Below are 21,010 nucleotides of genomic sequence, written 5' to 3'. Positions count from 1 at the left end.
ATATAGATATTCCCGCAGTTAGTTTTGCAGATTGTAAGGTCTATTTGTTAAAATGTTCATTCAATTAGGTGAAAACACCTTTTTTCGGCAGCGGAGACTGTCATTTTCATTCGGAAATGTGCTTCAGTCATTCTATTTATGCACTTTGGCCATTCAAATTCATTCCGCCAAGGCGGAAACAAAAAGGGGGATAAGAAGAAGGAAACGGGGAGAGGGAAGGGGATTTAAAAAGAAGATCCCCTTCAAGACCCTTCCCATATTTTTTATTTTTTTTTGGTATGGCTAGGAGTAAACAAGAATTCATTCGTAACCCTTGTGGGCATTTCTTTAAAAAGAAATTATCCTAATGCAAAGGGGCTCTATCTCTGATATATTTCTATTTTGACCAAAATTCTCTGTCAATGTTATCCCACTAAGTTTTAGGGGATAACATGCAAGAACTGCTTCTTTAGCATGCTCGTCCGTTTCGTTTTATTATTAACGTGTTCCGTTATTTTTTTCAGTTCTTCAGTTGTTACATGTGTGTCTTATTGCATTGTTTTTATGTCATTATCGATTTTTAAGGAGTTTTTACATGTTAAATTATGTAAATATTTAAACGGAAATAAATCATTTCAATCAAATCATTCTGAATGTTTACACATTTCAGGTATAGCACCCATTATAAATATGATCACATCCATACGTTTAGATGCTCCACACATCCCCCTCTCTCCCTCTCTCTCTCTCACTCCCTCCCTCTCCCCCATTTGGTGCGGACTAATATACAGTGAACCCTAGGATGGTATATTATTTGTTTCACTTATGTTTTACCTGGAAATTAAAGTATGCCCTGTTTGTTTTCAAATGATAGGAAGCTACTATTGCTGCTGCTACTACTACTGCTGCCGCTACTACTGCTGCTGCTACAAGGGTTGTGGTGGAAAGCAAGATAGGTAAGTATCAAGCTAGATCTACCGGGGTTGTCTCTCATAATCACTCAGAACCTCTTAGGTCTCGTTCACATCCGATCCGAACCCGCGGAGGTGTATATACAATGTTAGTCCAAAAAAAGTTTACACCTAAACATTCATTTATAAACAATCAATTATTATACATCTTATGGAAGCGTGTGTTATCCCAAATAATTTGGTATCATTTTTGTGTGGTATATGGTCACGCTTGGATGAACAGGAGACATGTGTAAGAGTGCAATTATCGACTTGTGCCTGTAATGGTTATGTGATGTTTGTATAAAACAATGGGGATTTGGGTATTAATTCGGTCTTTGCAGATCCAAATGACATCTCCATCAAAATTAATCATCCCACACATATAAAATCATACATGAAGTCACACTCAGTCAGTCAAACACACACATACACACGCACCCGCACACACACCGACACACACGCACACACACAGACACAATTCTTTGCACTCGTACACTCAGATAAATGAAAAATACACGCAGCCAAGTCATTATTACGGAATAAACATTTTTTTTTTAAATCGCAAATTTCCCATTTAATATCAAAATGGAATTTAAAATCAATCATAATGCCATAATGAAAGTTTGGTGCATTAACATGTATATAAATTGTTTCTCTCAAAGGACTCGGTCAGTCTGCATCTTAATGTATGTGAGTGTGTGTGTGTGTGTGACTTTGCTTCTGAAAAAAGGCATATGCAATGTATCTAATTTATGCATTCAATTCATTCGCTCACTTAAATACGTTTGCGCAGATTGATCTTTGAACTCTCTCAATCAATGCCTCCTGTTCATCCAAGCGTTAAGACATAACACACACAAAAAATGATACCACCTGATCCGGGATATAACACTTTTACAAATCGTTTATAGCTGACTTTTAAAATAAATGCAAATTTTCTTTTTCTTAAAACAGTAATGCTTATAACATAGATAAGTAAATACGTGAATAACTTTGTTATGCACAGTTGCAATTATTTTACACGTTAAGGGCTTTTTTCAAAACAGTTACCCATCAGAACGGCACCTCCCTCTTTACCGTATAAGGCGAAGTCCCCCCCCCCCCCCTGGGGTAGAGAGTGGCAATGTAAATGAATATCTTACCGAAGGGTGTGATTATATAGATTTATATACATACCTCTCTTCAGAAATCTAACCATCTTATTGGTAGAAATTGCAGTCGTAATTTTAGCCATTCCCTTAAAGAGACGAACGATGCCAGTAATGATCAATTGTTCATGAGTGATATTCCCGCAAGATTCCGGGTATCCGGATCTCGATTGTAGCTAGGCGTAGATCTACATGTAATGATGAGATGATGCCCCTTTGGAAGCATGGAGATAAACCTGCGTTTTCATTTGACATCTCATTACTTTAGTATCACCTTCAGGATCAAATACAAAAGAGATTTGAATCTCGATTTGGAAATCATTACATTGACCAATTTTGCATGATCGCGCAATGCACGTAGACTACATAGGAATATATGCGTGCAATCTCAATGGGAAGAATTTTAGCACGCACAATCGAGTGCGCCTAAGACTTGGTCTACCTGCAAGTTATCAACCGAGACCTCGATAGCGTAAACAAACTGGTTCGCTATATACAAGATATAATGACTGTTTTAATATTTAAACAAATAGTTGTTTTATAAGGGGACGTTGCATCTTGCCATCACCCCTCGGCACGCCTCGTGGTGATATCAGGATGCAACATCCCCTTGAGCCTATAAAACAACTATTCCTCTCACAGCAGCCATTATATCTATAATATTGACTGCTATAAGAGGCGGTGGTGGATCCAGGGGGCCCGGGGGGCCCGGGTCCCCCTCCCCCTGGGGAAAAAAAACGTGTACAAACACGTTAATTTTACCTTTTGGGGGAGATGGGCCCCCTCCCCTGGCGCTCAAGGGGGGGGGGGGGGGGGGTTGCGATTTTTCAAATTTTCGAGGGCCCAAAAAATATATGTTTTTCTTCGCTTGAAAATGACTGAAAGTTTCAATCATTTGGGAATCGCAGACAAAAAGCACCGTATGGTGTCCGCGCTCGCACAAAGTAAAAAAAAAATAACACGTAAACTTATGGGGATCTTAAACTATAGCTCCTATAGATCTCGAGACTGAACTATTGTACATTTTCGAGATTACCTTGGGTAATGTATTTAACCGTGCTCCTGGCCCATTCAACCACTCAATACATGTATTTGTATATTATCCCATTGCAGAAAGAGAATGCACAGATGACCGTCCTACTATCAATAGTGGTAGTCTGAGATGCAGCAGTGGTACAGAGATTGTCGTAACAAAGGGATTTTGCTTGAGCTTTGATGAATGCGATGACTTTACTACTTCTGCCTTTTCGTCATGCCCCAGCGCTGAAACAACAAGCCTATGGAATATTTTATGTCCGATACAAAGTCAACGTCACATATGCGATATAACGTGTACCGGCTCGTGTCCAGGAGAAGATAGCGCTTATTTCTACGCCGAGTACGATTGTAAGTTAATTATCTCTTATTCACAAAGAAAATAAGCCCAAAAGCTTTCGAGAAATCAAAGCAAGAGCAGTATCAAAAGTGGACTCCCCTATTGGATACCCAGTAAAACCCTTGTTCAAATTACGTGTGTGTGATGTTCGCATGTGTAATGGACGAGGCTATTATATATAAACTTGACTAAGGTGGTTTTTCGAAAGTTTTTGCGATCGCTTTTAATGTGTACCAATCACCCTAAATAAATTAATCTGCTGCGTACAGCTATAAATCATACAAACAACCTTCTAAACAAAGAATTCCCGGGTTTCTATGGAGTATCAAGAACAAAAATATTAATATAAAATTGGACACACGAAACCCAACTCGGGCTTGAGCACGTGCATGCCAGCCCCGTTTTAAACGAGTGCGTACGGGTGCATTGAGTAGTCTTCTTACAAGTCGCATTTTCTGTTACTTTAGAGTTTATTTGCGAAACTCTTCACAGAAGTAATATTTGTATTATTGGGATCGTTTGTTTTTTCTTCTTCTTGTAAAGGTGTCAGAGTTGGACCTGTGGTGCTGGAGTCCACTGCGGTATGTTTATTTGTTTCTTCTCTGTTTATTTACTCTCTTTTTTCTGATTAATTTGTTGTACTTTTTTGTTTTGTGTTATATCTGTTCCTTGAAGACATTGATGAGGACTGTAACTTAGGCGATTGCACTGTGAAATAAACTGAATAGAAAGTTAAAGGCGAGGATTAAGAGCTGACTGTATCCCATTATATCGAATCATACTTCATTGAAAAGTTAGTTGAGCCAACAGTGTAATTTTAATTTGTTTAAAACTGATTTTAAACGATAATATACGTTTGTTGTTTATTTTTATTTTGTTACCCTGCAGGTAGCTACCACCACACCATCTACTACACCTACCGTTACCACGCCTGGTAATTAAAAGGATCCATTTCTTATCTTCTACTCTTCTGCTGAAAACCTTTCAGATTATTTGTAAACATGGTGCAAGTTGCAGGTTTTCCAGAACAGTTTAAGCTATGTAGTCCATGAATCCCACATTGGGTAGTAATGTCACATCCATCTGTCCTGTGTCATTTTTCGTGTATTATATCTTTATATCTTTAGCTTTAAAGGTACTATGTCCCTTTTGCAGCTGAGTCGATGCGAAATTTTCGGCCCGATTTAAAAATGTTAAACCCTCCCCCCCCCCCCCCCCCCTTGAAAAAATCCTACGTACGCGCCTGACCAACACCATTACATAAGGAACATGTGTGTTACAATATCCACACAGTTGCACAAGAACCACAAAAACCATATTACACACTGTATAAGAAACATCTATTAGTACCGCCACGAACACCATTTTATAAGAAACATGTGTGTACCGACATCAACACCATTAAAATGTCTTTTTAATGGGTTTACCAACACAAACACCGACATCATTACAAAAGAAATATGTGTCGTACAATATCCACACAATTTCACGAAATACATGTGTGTACCGCCACCAACATCATTACTTTAGAAACGTACGTACCAAATCCGGCAATAGAGCTAGATATTAAAGATAAAGCTTTATGTATATATATATACTAAACTGGAATTTTGTTCTTTTACGTTGATCATCAATAGATCCTCTTACCACTGTACCAACGACCACGACAAGCACTCCTCCAACTACTACCCCATCTGCGTCTACAGCGCCACCAACGACGAGTACTCCAATTGCCACTACAAAAGATTCATCGCCTGGGGCTGTATTCGAGGAGTTTCTTGCAGAGTGTTTCGGTAAGTTTATATTGAAGAGAAAGTCGTCTTCAGGAATTATGATCCTGTCGAGCATTAATTCGGTGACAAAATGACCTTGCGAACATTGCCCCCGATACCACTGTATGGATGTGTCGTGAAAGTATTAGATAATACATAGTAAAATACCTAATATCAATGATGATGATGGTTACGATAATAATGGTAATAATAATAATGATAACAATAATAATTATTATTATTAAAAAAGTAATGCTAACAACCGCAGAGGTGTTGTGGACTAGAGGAAAAGTCACCCGACTGCAGATTACAAGGTATGGGGTTCAAGTCCGTTGGCAAGACGTTAATCTACATTTGCCACTCTCCACCCAGGTGTAAATGGGTACCTGATATGCTTGAGCACTAGTTACTTTAGCAGCTCGGTTACGACCAGGGTAATATGTGTAAAGCGCCATGAGCGCCAGAGTCGGATACCGGCGCCATATAAATAACCATACTATTATTATTATTAATATTAATTATCAATTATAACTTCCAAGTACCAGTTCGATACAACAAAGTCATATACACAATACACAAAGCATAGACCAGAGTCGAGCCTAGAAACTTTTGTGTATGTGACAAGAGCCGTCATCAATATACAACAGTGCTTCAACATTCTTAGTGTCTATTTGCCCACTAATTACTGTTTTATTGAATCGATTTTCGAGAGCCTTTTTTTTCTTCTTCAGGTAATGCTACAGCAGGGGAAGCGGATGCCAAACCTTACCGACCTTTGACCTTTACTTCAGCTGGAGAGGATGCGGACTCTCGCTTAGCTGTCAACTTCGAATCGCCATCTCTACAAACTAAACCAGGTATGTCACAGAGAACATGATGATGATGATCAACAGCATTTGTATGGCGCCATATATCTGTTTAAAAATATTCAAGGCGCGAGCTCCTCCAATACAATTAGCATTTAAATGTCTGAAGGAAGATGTGAGTTTTGAGTGGTCCAGGTTGTCAATTTCGCGAATAAAGCTTATAAGCTCACGGGCCTCCAAAACCTAAAGTTTGTTAGACTAAATATTTTCGAGACCGAAAATGCACCAAAAAAGTCATTCGAGAGCAAACGATCTCATGATCGGAGGCACATGCATGAGACCGAAAGTTGTTTTTTAATGGCACACGAGATCGAAACCTTCGGTTCCACTGGTATAGTACTGATAATGAGAGCGAGATCATTAGCTTCAAGGACCAGGGAAGCAAAAGTTTACATGACCACAGGCACATAAAAAACGCACTCGTTGGTTTCGCATGTCTTCTGATAATGCAATTTAAATTCTGAAAATGTCTTGGTATCAGCTACAAACGAATTCCAATAAGGTGGAGGTGGGAGAGTCCGAGTGTATACATGGACACTTGCCCTCAGTTTCTTAAAGTTTATATTAAAAAAAGTACCATCTCGTATGAAAATATGCTTCCATGTGAAACAATCTCACAATGATTGTTGTTGCTTTTATATAAACTGCATCTACCATTAAGTTGGTTTTGTCGTGGGCTATCATGTGTCCTTTCTTTTGCAAGTTTGCTCAATTAAGTGATGTTAAAATTGACAAGATTTGACAAATTTGTTTCTATGTCCATGCTTTCACAAAATGTCACCTAAATCATTCGCAGTTAAACTAGCGATCAATGCATTTAGTGAGCCTAGTCAGGCAGACGGTTGCGGCAGTGTACCCGAGCCACCATCTAATGACACCGATGCTGATGTGGACAATGAATCCGAGTCGGCTGCTCCTTCTCGTGTTCTTACTTCCGTCGTCGACGTTACCGTCTACTGTTTCAACGGCGCTCCACTGCAACTCAAGGATGGTGAATATGTCGACGTGGTCTTCCCCGCTAAGATAGTAAGTAGGCCTGTATGGGGGCCGTTGGTGCCATTATTATGTACAACTTTACAGCTATACGGCTATCGAGTAGATGCATAGTCTCATAGTTGCGCAGTTGTATAGTTTCATGTGTTCTGATTGGTTAAAACTGTACAACTATACAACTATGCAACTATGCAACTATGCATCTACTCGATAGGCGTATAGCTGTAAAGTTGTACATAAAAATGGAACCAACATCCCCCCCAACCCCCCCCCCCCCCCCCCATAGGCCTGTCAATGGAGTCACGTACTGGGCACCCAAACATAGAAGAGACATGGGGCCCTTTGCACAAATCTTACCATTGATGGTTACTTTGCCATCAACGGTAACTACCATTGAAACCTTGATTTTGATTAATTGTTGAGCCCTGTTACAATGGTAGTTGCCATTGATGGCAAAGTTACTATCAATGGTAAATTTTATGCAACGGGGCCCAGGTGTCATTCGAGAAGGGGATGCAGATCGCAATAGGTGAATAACATACATTGAGTGTGAGTGAGGAGAAAGTGTGGATGGGTTGATATTGGACACGATTGTTAGGAAATTACTGAGGCTTCTATGTCATAGGAAACAAGTTTGAGTTTGTAGCTTTATGCCACCCTATATTAACCTTTTCCGTGGGATTTTCCATCCGCTGCAATAACTAAACAATTTCATTTACTGATACTGTCCGATATAATAAATGATTCATTTTCATCCTCGTGACTTTTTTTCAGGATTTTGAGAATGAGGTACCGATTTGCACATCCATGAGAGGAGCTGCATCGTAAGTAAAAAAAAAAGTGTCTTATTATGTTCTTCTGCTTACCATGATTAGGGACTAAAGCATTCAAGAAATTCCTTCCTACCAATTATAAGAAGCAGATAAGATAACATCGTTTTATGAGTTAGGCCTGAAGAGAGCGTCTTTTGGGAAGTAGATTGTCATATTTTTAGTTCCTGCTTTTTTGGAATGAGACGTATACAGCTTATAAGATAATTTCAAGAGGTATAGAGAACGTATATGATTTATTGGACGGAAGAGTTCTCATCACTTTTTAATTAAACTTACGAGATCACTTATTTGATATTCCTTGGGTGTTTTTGAATTGGAACGGACGTAATATATTATTAAAAGTGTTCTAAAAACGTTAATATAATACTATTGTGTGTTTTATTTGTATTTAGTGCTTGAAACGGACATAATACAGTATTAAAGATGTTCTAAGAACGTAAATACAATGTGTTATTGTGTCTTCTTGTTTTTAGCGATTGCAACGGACGTAATATAATATTAAAGATGTTCTAAGAACATTAAGAGAATACTTATTGAGTGTTTTGTTTGTTTTTAGGGATTGGAAATGGTCTACAGACGGTTGTAAGGTGGTTTATTCTAACTATACTCACGTGACATGTCGATGTGACCATCTTGCATCTATTGCTCTGGAACGAGGCCCAAAGGTAGTCGAATTAGCATGCCTAGAGTGTTCTTAAAGATAAGCTGGAGTTAATGTTTGGTTTGGTTTGGTTTTATTTTATTTTCCGTATAAAAATTCAAATACATACAAGAATACAATATATAAATATAACACAAATCAAGAATTAGAAACGGCTGGAATGCTCTATTCAGAGCCATTATTAAATGGATCTGTTCTTCCTAGAGGTCCAGAAATGATAGAAAATAAATTCTCACAGAATTCAACAAAACGTACTACACTGAATGTTTAGTATTACAAACAAATGACATTTTGGTAGAAAATGTGTAGGCGCTGGATAATGAGCATAGAAAGATAAGGAAATCAAGGTAGGGAGGCCCGACACCATGTACTTTATACAGGTCACTATGCAAAAATGAGAGTTGAGGCTTTTATTGAAGATGATTTTTCGGCAAGTTTTGCGAGTTTTTTTTTTTATTTTACTGGTTCAAACACTCAATCTACTGAAGGATAAACAATCCAGAATAAATTATGGTCTTGTTCTCTGGACATACGATCCTCATACCTGACCAGAACGAAAGATTAGCTTTAAAAACCTATTGTATGGATAATTAGGTCCATTCATATTATCGATTATACATAGCTCTTGTATATATCATTAGAGGACGTTTCAGAAGCGAGGATCCTTGAAACTCTATTCGTTAGAAGTATCACTTTTCATGTGATCTATATTATGACCATACCCATGTGACTAGGCTAGATCACCTTACCGCCATTGCTCTTGAACGTGGTTCAAAGGTGGCCCCACTTGCAATACTTGTATTCCTTCATTGTACATAAGTGGACGATCTTTATTAGATTGGCATTATGTATCACTTTGTTTCCAGGTTATCACTTTCTATAGACCTTGCAACACATTTTGGGAGTATCATCCCCAATAAAGCAGAAGGCAATGAACTCGTGACATAGTTAGCAATTTATCTAAAGGAGATCGTTAAACATTGGCTTTAGCATTTCCACGGAGGTTCATTATTCAGGAAGTTAAGTGTGGACGCTTCGACAAGAATTTGGAGTACAAATGGGCTTATGACATAAAAAGCCATTAGGCGCTGGAGCAAATATAACAGCTGGGCCTCAGGTAGCAACATCAGTATTAAGACTGCTCGTCCTACAGATTATTCATTTAATTTTGTTCGTTGATACGACAGGTACACGTCACTAACACAAGACTAACAATATCCAAAGCCTCCCCTATATACACCCCCTCCAAAAAAAAACAATATATATATATATATATATATATATATATATATATATATATACATTACACCAAAGAGATATGATTTGGTCGGTTTATCGGTCAGTTTTGAGTCAGTTTGGCGGTATGTCAGAGGTACATGGTATTCGAGATACAGGTAACAACTGAATTATGTATACCCTTGCCAAGTTTTTGTGAAAAATTGATTCGGCTCACTTTATGTTTCTTGTGGCATGTTAAAGCTAACATTAAAAAAGTACTCAACAAAGCTAGGACCTAATTCAACAAGCCTACCTTTCACTCTTGAGTAACGAGAAAAAACACAGACAAATCATGAAATTTACAAGGAGTATGAATAGTTTAGTTATTAACTGTACACACTAAAAATTAATGGTACAAATTTGCACCCTATATGGTGCAGATCGCTGCTACAATAGCAGCCACCTATAGGGTGCAATTTGCAGACTTGCATCCTTAGAGGTGCAAAAGAGCACCCTTAGGGGTGCAGACCGCTGCTACAATAGCAGCCATGTATTGCAGACTTGCACCCTATAGGTGGCTGCTATTGTAGCAGCGATCTGCACCCCAAATGTACCCCTATTTCTTAGTGTGTACGACTTTGATATGACTTGTTTTGCAGGGTTTCTCTGTGGGTCATGTCAACACCATCGCCTTGCTTCTTATCGAAAAGATACTAGGAGCGATATCCGTCATCTGCCTTCTCGTCATCGTCATGGTTTACTTCATCCTCGGGTACGTAGCTAAAATTGAGGTCATAGGCCAAAGTTTAGGTCAAAAGTCAGACAGTAAAGATTATCTCCAAACTCCGTCCATCGAAGAATAGCGACAAAACAGTGAAAACCAACATTGAGTAGGAATGTCACGTGATGAAATTATGAAACACGTCGGTTGTCGTTCATATTTCCTAAACTTAAAGCTAATACCTAAACCAAAAAGTAAGTTACACGATTAGAAGGGAATTACACCTGGCATAAGTTTCATGGAATTGTTTTGATATAATAAGGCCTCTGACATTAACATTCAGAATAACAGAATTATTTGAGGGGAATTGACGTCATTTAATAATTCCCCACCCAATAATAGTTAGGCCTGTCTACTTTCCATACTATAAGCCAATTGAAACGAATCATTATTTAGAATGGATGTCTCTAAACAGTTACAGCCTGACTTCCGTAAACCATTACAGTATCATGATTGTTCATGTCTTCTGCCTCGCTCGAGTGACCTCGTTTAATGGCCTCAATATTTTAAAGTGACTATCGTGTCATTTCTTTGGTAACAAATTAATTTGATTGCTGTATTTGCTATTTTTGCTTGTTTCACGTTGTATATCATTTTATGTCAAGGCCTTCTTGCCCACCTATTATTATTGTTACGTCCTTCACCATTACAACCACTTCAATCAAATGTTAGTTTTATTTATAGGAACCTATAATCTACAAGCTGAGCTTTTTAATAGACTCCTCACATTTCACCCTATATAAACTTCTATTCAATAAAATTAATTTCGACGTCTTTTCAAAGAATTAATTATATAATGTGACACTTTTAGTATATTTCATATTATGTTCTAATTTTGTCAATTATGTGAATTCTTTCTTGTGAAAATGTGAAACAAAAAAAACTTGAAATTGAACTTGAACTTGAATCATTATCTCATCAATTGATGCGATATATTTTCTTCTTTGATTGAGCAGCAATCAGCATTCTCAACTGGCCAAGATTCAATTGAACATAGCGATGTCCTGTTGCTTTGCTCACATGACCTATCTCGTAGGGATGAAAGCTACTGGCAACCTGGTAATTACTACTCTCATTATACTATTTGACAGTAATATACTATTTAGTACTATTCATCAGGTTTCAGTAATAGTACAAATCTAAATGCCTTTCCTAACTTATTTTTGGTTTGTTAACTCCGTTGTATATGTATGAATGTGTGTGTGCGTGTGTGAGTGTGTGTGTGTTTCTCTCTCTCTCTCTATTTCCCTCTCTCTTTCCGTCTCTATCTTTCTTGAATAGATGCAGGTCAAGTGCACATCGATTCTTTATATATTAGGGATCATTTTGTTTTGGAGTAGAACTCCATTAAAAAAAACTAGTATAGTATTAATGACTGCTTTGAGAGAAATAGTTGTACGCCTCGGGCAATAGCACAATTCTAACCTTCCCTTGAGCGTATAAAAACAACTATTTCTCGAATATTAAAGCAGTCATTAATACTTTTATATGCCAAAAAAAATAGACTAAAAAATAAAAAATAAAAAAACTTTTGTCGAAGATGGGATTCGATCTCTTGCGTACAAAAGGTGATGTAACTAAAATCAGCGCCTTAAACCGCTCGGCTATCGCGCTCTGTTACCATACTTAACTGTTTTTTCTAATATATACATTAAAATGGATTGAAAACGGCTTCGCGTGATTGATGATTCGCGGCTGCTCCATCAATCGGGCCCTTCTTTTACTTTTGCAATGCATATTGGCACGAACTTAGATCAAGATCTATCGGCAGATGTTGTTTTTTTTGTTTTTTGGAAGTTTATTTTCGTCTTCATGTCAACAATGCAAGATAAAATTGTCGGTAAGATCGATCGAGATTCAATTGTATTGAAATTACCGACCAATTCTTCGCACACGTACGGTATCCTCGATCGCTCAAACCATTTTTTAACATGTAAACCTATGGGGTAACCATGGAGACTGACCTATTTTCCCAATAACCATGGTTATTGGGAAAATAGGTCTGTTTTTACAGGAAGAGTTAAAGTTTATGAATGCAATTTCGACCAATCAGATTGCTGGATTACTTAAGTGAGGTATATAATAAAATCTACTTAATATTCAAATCACTATTTTGGTGTAGATTCCAAGATGATTTTGAAACGGATTCAAAATCATTCAATCTCAAACGAACCGATGACGGGCATGAATCCTAAAACAGATGATTTTTCACTCTCTACATTAAGACAATATGAATAGCATCACACCTGAGGCTGAGATTCATATCAAATTCTGAGACTTAAAAAAAAAAAATCACGGCATTTTGGGGAAGAGAATGCTCATACGGCTGAATGTGTCTTATCATCCAATGAAAACCATTTGGAATAAATATGACGAAGTTGTTGTAAAAGAAGGTCTTTTAATGCAACTTCGTGATAATGAATATTGTATTGTTCCTGTTTTTATGACTTGCCTTGATTTTAGAATAAACATTTACAATTTTTCAACAAGGCCCAGGTGTACTCAACTCTCATTATTATATATGATTTTATTATTTCACCCCTACCATATCAGTACGTTTGCGCAGCCATGGCAGCGGTTTTGCAGTACCTCTCCACGGTGTATGGATTGTGGTTGGTTATCCAGACAGCTCTGTTCCTCAACACTTGTTACATACATGGAAAGACACGAGAGGGACTACATGCAGCTCTCATAGCACCCAAGACATTCAGCCTAGAACTGTTACCGCTCACTAGGATTTTCCTCGCTGTTTGGGGTAATATCAGACCACCAGTTGTTAAAGTGTACCAATCGCCCCCCCCCCCCCACCTCTTTAAAAAAAAGTTGTGTATTGATATAATGTAGCTTGTAAGTGTCGGCTTGCATGGTGATGTATATATACAGTAGACTTGCGGGTGCACCATGTGAAAGAGAGAGAGAGAGAGAGAGGGGATTGAGGAGTCCTGAAAAGGACGACAAATAGTCACCCTGTTCGAAACGTCGAGCCACTCATCCTCTCCAAGCGCTTTAGTAAGCTATGAAAAATAACAAACAGTCTTTTTCAAGACCAAACAAACAGTCCTTTTCAGGACTACACACCCCCAAGAAAGATTACCGAGAGTCCTTTTCATAATTCCTCAATCCCCCCCCCCCCCTCTTTCTCTCTCTCATGGTGCATCCGCAAGCCTACTGTATATGATATAATGTATATAATTAACCTCCAAAAAAAGTCCATGGTATTGAGGCATTCTATAATTTTATGCTTAAAGTTATATCAGTTTTTGTAACTTGTTATTGATAACAATTTTTAATGAAAGAGCGCCCAGAAGTTTCGTCGGATACATTTTCACCCTACAATATCCCACCTTCCATCAGATAACTAGCCGGTCTTGTCACTTTCAAAAGATTCCTTAAAACACACTTCTTCCATCGGCAATATAGTAGGATCACGATGTAATACAATATGGTCATATGAAAACACAATATAGATATATATATATATACATATATACATTATATGATCATGATGATTTACTTTTTTTCTCATCACATTTTGTGATTTTGTAAGCGTTATGGTACTTTTCGTTTTCTTGTGCTCAATTATAATCGGTATTAGTATCATTAACGGTGGAATGCTTTTGATCTACCAATTGTTTGACAGCTAATGGACTGCGCCTAATTTCACTATGGTCCAAAACATGTATACTACACTCTCACAATAATCCTTTTTCGCTTATTGCATAAAACAAGTTTTTATTGATAACGTCTATCTTTTACATACAACAGTAGTCAAATTAAACCATTTTAAATTGAATCTTTCCTGCATTTAAATATTTTACTGGCGTCGATGAGGGGTTCATGAGCCGCGTGCCCCCCTCCCAAACATTCAGAAAAAGAAAAAAAAAAGAGACACGAAGGGAGAAGGCGCTGGAAGAAAGACAAAGACTAAACAACTTTCAACCTCCACCTCCACCCCCTCGCCTCGTTGGCGCTAAAGATTTAACTTTAATCTACCTGTTATTTAGCCTGGTGCCCCTTCCCAGACCTCCCTCAACGTCTGAACACGCGCTACGCCACTGCAAGAAGATCATAAGTCTACCCATAGTTTGTATCTTCCTCATTCATATCATTTTTCTTTTGTATGTCATTCATTTGCAGGACTTCCCGTGCTACTGGTTGGAGTTCTTTACTCAGAATACCCGTATGCATACGGCACTCCGGAGAGGTATCGATCAAAACTAAGAGTTCAGGGGCCGGGGAGGGGGGGGGGGGTGTTTTACAAAGATCCTAAGTTTGTTTGTTTTTATTTCCGTATAACTAGCCCATTTCAGGTGTATTAACAAAATCCGCCTGTTCTTCCATGGGGTCCGGATAAAAAGCTATTACATAAAAATCACATATTTTAGACAATCAAGGGGAAATTAGAATTAAAAGTATAATACATTCAATATAAACATTTAAACGAAACATAAACGATATAACTGAACATGTATAATACATTTTCGAGTCTAATCAATTCAATTTACATTTAGAATTCATATTCAGTGTATTTTATAAGGGATACAGAACCGCACGAACCCTGTATAACTTATCTCTAAGTTTGACTTAACAATTATGGAAAGCCGTTAGCATCTATGAAAGAATTTGGTACAAGTTATTTAAAAAAAACATGTTGATTCAAATCATTCATATTTTTAAGGAGATTTCATGTTCTTGATGTGAGTTCATAAAAAGTCAAAATTACTTGAATTTTCGCTTTTTAATATATTTGTTTAAAAGGCAACAAATGGCTCTCCATGATTTTTAAGTCTGGCTTAGAGTTAAGTTAGACTAAGGATCTTTGTGACCACCCCCCCCCCCCCGTTTCGCTCTCTAGAAACAGAACTATTTATTCTTTAAAACAGTTCTTAGTTTGATTTATTGATTTATCTATTTCATAAAGACTGCCTAGTAGCAATGACCCAAAACTGCAGTTTACAAAGAATAAGGAAATATATTATATACCAAGGCAATTTTACATGAACATTTCAAACATGGAACTTGAACTTGGATAATTACTATGAAGGGTATCTGTCTCGACATAAAATTAACATGAACGAATTATGGAAATAAAAGATTTCCCCTCATACCTGACTGATAAAATGACTAAAGGATAAGATAATTCTTTCAAGAAGTAAGATATAAAATTATTCGTTAAAGAGAAGGTTGAGTTCTGGGAAGAGGTGAAAAATAATTTGTGAGCATTACTCATTCTTATTATGCAAGTGTGGAAGAACATCAGTTAAGACATGTTCCCTGAAAAGCATGGCTCTTCAAATGCCTTCATATTCTAAATATGCATGTAACATCGTAAAAATCGGGGGCCGGCTTTTTACGCCACGTGTTCGTGTAGTCCCATATACATCTTTCTGTGCAAGTGTTTGTAACTTTACCAAGACTTGGCCACATTTCTTATCATTTTGATGATTCCAGGACCTTGCAATACACACAAATTCTTATATGCTAGATGATAAACCTTTTCTGGTCGGTTCCACACCGTTTCTTTCACAATGCAATCGCATGACGAGAACTCAACTTCATCTTTAAGTGGAGTAACTAAATACTAATTTGTCTAATCTCCACCTCCTTGTTTCTGTATCATTCTCTTTCAGCTGTTGGCTGGTAGATACGTTGATACCGTATAAGATTTTCATCTCTACTACAATCCTCGAACTCCTGGTAATATTATCTCTGTGTGTGTGTTTTTTTTTTTAAATAAATAAAAGTAGGGTTTCCCTATCCTGTAAACCGGGAAAATGTAAGAGAAGGAGTTCCCTTTCTCGAGTCAGAGAAAAAAAATAGAGGATATCCCTGGCCCCCAAACAGCGTATTAGGTTAATGATTTGCTCGCATGCTTATACATGTAAGAGTACCCGTAATTGTCGGACGTTCGAAAATAGAAATAGATTGAAATATTGCTCCTATAACGTTTTAAATTCATCAGACAATTCTTGAACGCACACATCTTCGCGTTTACTTGGTATAAATTACTTAGTTCATGTAGTGATATACATATTACCTCTGGTACAGTATTTCCTAATAGTGCGGTATGGTATGTAATCGTAATCCCGTAGGATTTTTTGCCAAAATTGATTTTTTTTTTTTCTTCTTTTTTTTCTTTTTTTTTTTTCCTTTTCTTTTCTGTTTTGGTTTCAAAAGGGTCCCAATTGGCCCAAAATGATAGGGCTCAAATTTTCAGACACCTCCTGGCTTATATAAAGCGCAATAGGGAAATTTGGTGTCTTCGGGAAAATTTGAACCCCATCAATTTTGGCACAAAGTCCTACGGGAGCTGTTTCAGTGACATACCGTACCACGCTTTAACCCAGGGTCTCTAATTGCAGTTCATATTTGTCTATTATTATTTGCTTAATCAGTTATTCCTGTGTAGGTCAATATTACATCGTCGGTCATCAGTCATACTCTTCCGATTCGGTTTTTTTCATTTCGCACCTTTTAAGTTACACTTTGTCCGTTTTCTTTACAAGAAATAATATTGATAAGAATAATGCATCTGTATTTTCAATGAACACAAGTACATGAAATATATATTTCAACACTTTGGTATGCTTATAGGTACTTTTAAATCAAGGACTTAAAATCGGAAAAGAGGATATGAAGGCGTCTACGGTAAAAAAAAAAAAAAAAAAAAAACAAACAAAAAAACAAAACAAAACAAAACAAAACCATAGCCTATCGTTAATAGGCTTCATATGGTAAAGCAATCTTGCAAGTATTTATAACAGAGCTGTGGGAATGAACAAGGAAAATAAAAACGACATTTTAAAAACATGTGTAAGCAAATATAGAAACTCATAACATTATATATAAACGAAGACTATCTGAGTGAAGATCAGCTATGCGTTTCAGTACATACATGAAATGTCTAACATCGTTGCCTCCTGTTTAGGTGAATATCACCTTGTCGATCATCACCGCATACTTTATGATCAAGATTGAGCGTAAATTCCACGGAGATGATGAGGACTACGAAGAATGGACAGATAAGCTCAAGATACTTGCCGGGTAAGAATAAATGAGGTTGAACAAAAATTAAAGATAGGGAGTGCCTCTCCCCCTCCTACCCCCTACCCCCTTAAAATCAAGTGACATTCCCTACACATCTCTGATCCACTTTCCTCCTCTCCCTCTCCCCTTTCCCTCTCTCTCTCTCTCTATCTCTCTCTCAATTTCTCACGCACTCTCTTTTGGGGCTGATCACCTTGTGATTTGCATTTGTGTTTTTTTTTTTTTATTTCGCTTGTCTGTTCCTTTGTTGTTTATATAATTTTCGATTTGAAAGGGGCACTTTCTGCTTCCTTACTTTAGTGCTGGCGATATTTTGTATTATTATTAGATATTTGTTTTATTTTTGTAATATTATTATTATTATATATATACATATATAATAATAATAATAGTGGGTTCTTGTATAGCGGTCATGTCAGTCAGATTTGACCCTCCTGGCGCTCCCGATTATTACCCTGGCTTTAGCACGGCTGCCATACGGCGCTCTAGCATTTCAAGGAATTTGTTTGGGGGAGGGGTATTCTCCATACCCTTATCCAAAGTCTTAGATCCGTTTCTCTTGGCGTTCCATAAATAAGTGGACCGAATCCGACCACTTGGTCAGGGTTTTAACTTGGACTTAAGCTATAACAAATACTGTTATGAATACCGGTCATTATGTTTCAAGGTGCAGGTTGTATAATGGGTAATTCACTTGACTCTTAATGCAAGGGTTGAGGGTTCGAATCCCAGCCCGTTATCAATGACATTCGGCAGGACATTAATCCACATTGTCCACTCTTCACCCAGCTTATTATATCATTATTATGATTGCTATCAAAACTATCATTATTACCGGTCATTGTGTTTCACCTTCTACATTTCATTTTTAAAAAAAACAGATGGTGCTTACCTACCTCGGTACTGCTTTCTCTGTTACTTGTCATTGCTTGGGTCCTTCACATGGTCTTTGAGGTCTGGTCCAGCCTAGTCTTGGACTACTTGTTCCACATCTGCATGATGTCACAGGTATGCACACGAAATGTCATTTCATCATGACATGTTTCTCATACCAGTTAACTCTAAATGTGCCACTCAATGAATGCCCTAGCTGTGCGGCATATTATTTTGAAGGGGTATTTTTACCAATGAATTCTAGATAATTTTTCTCATTTTTCAGTCGGAAGCGACTTGAAGCATGTTATAAAAGGTTTTGCACATATGCCTACCTAGTCTAGTTCTGGATCCTTCTTATTGATTGTTTTATTCACCGACTATACACGCTAAGCCAAGTAATGGCGCGAATCTCGAGAACCCTGCCAAAAAAGAGTATTACAAAAAAGCGGGCCCCTACCCCCGGCAAAAATAAAAGATTGTTACCCAAAATTTATATTTTCTTTTTTATTGCTCAAGGGAGGGGGGTGTTGAGTAAAAAATTATATATATTAGTATTAGTTTTAGTTTTAGTTAGTTAGTGCTCATGCACTGCCCCCCCCCCCCTTGACCAAATAACGGTCTGCGCGATTTTCAAATGTCCGCCTCCCCCCCCCCCCCCCCCTCCCCTATTGGAAAATCCTGGATCCGGTGAAATCCATGTCTTTAATTGTGTCTATTGTTTGTTCTTATCTACACTCTTGAAAATAAAGGGGTGAATAATGAAATCCCAATAATTGCATTTCTCTCATTTCAGTTTGTGTCTGATTTGTATGAACGTGATTTGAAAATAAAATCTGGAGATTTTATCTGATTATTAACTGTTTCATCAATTTCATTCTCACAACCAGGGCATCATCGTCTTTGTGTTCTACGGTGTCTTTAATCCACAGGTGAGTTTAATCAGAGCGTATCCAGAGAGATAAATGGGAGGAAAATAGCGAGAAATAAGGAGAGAGAGAGAGAGATATATATAGAGCGTGACAGAGACAGACAGACAGACAGAGAAAAAAATGTGTGTGTGTGAGAGAGAGAGAGAGAGAGAGAGAGAGAGAGAGAGAGAGAGAAAGAGCCGGTAAAAAAAGGGAAATTTGGTGCTAACTTGTTTTAATCTCTTATTGTATTATGTATGAGGGCATTTGAATGGCAATCCTTCTCAGTCAGGGTGAAAGTTCTGCTATGACGTCATTCTTCCAACTGACATAAACGGAATGATAAAGCTCTCAAATTAGTAGAATATTTACTAGAATTTAGCCTTCTCTTTAATGCCATCCAAAACTGTGACGGCAGGAGGGTAGTATGCAGGCCTACATTCTAACTTGACACTTTTACCACAATTGCTAAAGGCTTCAGTGGAGCCTAGATTTGTTAATATCTGACTGTCACAGCGTACACAGCCTATGATGTGTCGATAACAGGTGAATCTTGCAGTCACATGATCGCACCGTGTCCAATGACTGACGAGGGTTTGTGCAAGTAAAGCAGCAGGAGGGTTGAGGGATAAATACTGGAGGGTTTTTGATGGTGTATACATTAATTTCCATTTTCTTCATTTGTTTTTTAGCTCCGCGAATCAAATGCCAAGCAGCAAGACTTTTCTGACATCAAAACATCCGATGAAGGGACTGGCAAGGAATAGAGGTTACTGAACCATCGTAATGATTCAACACCACCATGAGTGAGAGGATGAATGAAGTTTTCAGCTTTGATATGGGGCAATATTTTGCAACAGTCTCCCAGAAAACATGGTGGCAGCTGAGTCGGTTAACTCGTTTAAGGAATAGACTTGAAAGTCACTTGTCAAAGAATCCAAGCATTCTGTATGAGCCTGTCTAGGTATTGTCTGTTGTCTCATGTTTGCACACTATCTTCTCCCTTCACAAATAGCAGTAACCATGGAAGAATCTTGAATCGATGAACATGCTTATACCTACGACATCGTTGGATTACAGTAAAGTAAAGTAATGGAAACAGTGCGTACGACTTGAAATCGACTGTGATGATGATGATGATGATTACAGCAATGGAATAGTCCATCATGTACAAAGTCAACGTAGGTTATATATAACGTATAATGATGATGAAACAAATAAATTATATCAACATGTATTAATCATATAAACAATATTACCTAGGACGGTAAATAAAGACGGTTTTGTAAATATTTCTGGCGTATTTAACCATTGGTGTTTGGTTTGCACATTTATGATCTTCTTGGTTTATTTGGCTGTTTGCCTTAACACGTATTGTTAGGAGTTAGTATCGTGTGGTGAACACATAAAAACTTTGATATACAGTGAATACATTTAATATTTGGAAAAGGTAATTCCATTAAATCAATGTGTACATGACATGTAGGATATCATGTTATCAAAAAGGACGAATAACTTGTCTATAGGCATGTAAATTGTCATTGTTTTTGCTAACGTTCAAAGAGACATTTGTGCTGAAAAGGAAACTTTTGTTGTGCAA

The 21,010-nt window shown here is 37.6% G+C and overlaps 1 protein-coding gene across 1 annotated transcript in view; it reads left to right on the top strand.

Moving 5' to 3' along the window:
• LOC105446252 (mucin-5AC-like) overlaps positions 1 to 20,548 on the top strand; it is a 39,061-nt gene extending 18,513 nt beyond the window's left edge. Inside the window, exons 7-24 of the mRNA XM_030977593.1 lie at positions 854 to 935; positions 3,194 to 3,466; positions 3,999 to 4,036; positions 4,344 to 4,389; positions 5,093 to 5,248; positions 5,959 to 6,084; positions 6,890 to 7,119; positions 7,861 to 7,910; positions 8,476 to 8,584; positions 10,458 to 10,570; positions 11,536 to 11,638; positions 13,133 to 13,334; positions 14,717 to 14,783; positions 16,210 to 16,276; positions 17,508 to 17,623; positions 18,508 to 18,634; positions 19,390 to 19,431; positions 20,103 to 20,548. Coding sequence (XP_030833453.1) covers positions 854 to 935; positions 3,194 to 3,466; positions 3,999 to 4,036; positions 4,344 to 4,389; positions 5,093 to 5,248; positions 5,959 to 6,084; positions 6,890 to 7,119; positions 7,861 to 7,910; positions 8,476 to 8,584; positions 10,458 to 10,570; positions 11,536 to 11,638; positions 13,133 to 13,334; positions 14,717 to 14,783; positions 16,210 to 16,276; positions 17,508 to 17,623; positions 18,508 to 18,634; positions 19,390 to 19,431; positions 20,103 to 20,177 — 2,022 coding nt within the window. The 3' untranslated portion in view covers positions 20,178 to 20,548. The remainder of the gene's footprint in view (positions 1 to 853; positions 936 to 3,193; positions 3,467 to 3,998; positions 4,037 to 4,343; positions 4,390 to 5,092; positions 5,249 to 5,958; positions 6,085 to 6,889; positions 7,120 to 7,860; positions 7,911 to 8,475; positions 8,585 to 10,457; positions 10,571 to 11,535; positions 11,639 to 13,132; positions 13,335 to 14,716; positions 14,784 to 16,209; positions 16,277 to 17,507; positions 17,624 to 18,507; positions 18,635 to 19,389; positions 19,432 to 20,102) is intronic.
• Positions 20,549 to 21,010: the final 462 nt, after the last annotated feature.

Source organism: Strongylocentrotus purpuratus, unplaced genomic scaffold (genome assembly GCF_000002235.5).
Source record: "Strongylocentrotus purpuratus isolate Spur 01 unplaced genomic scaffold, Spur_5.0 spur5_scaffold_1, whole genome shotgun sequence".
NCBI classification, from domain to species: Eukaryota; Metazoa; Echinodermata; class Echinoidea; order Camarodonta; family Strongylocentrotidae; genus Strongylocentrotus; species Strongylocentrotus purpuratus.
Note: the sequence above shows the minus strand (reverse complement) of the source record. Positions and strands in the feature narration are given on the sequence as shown.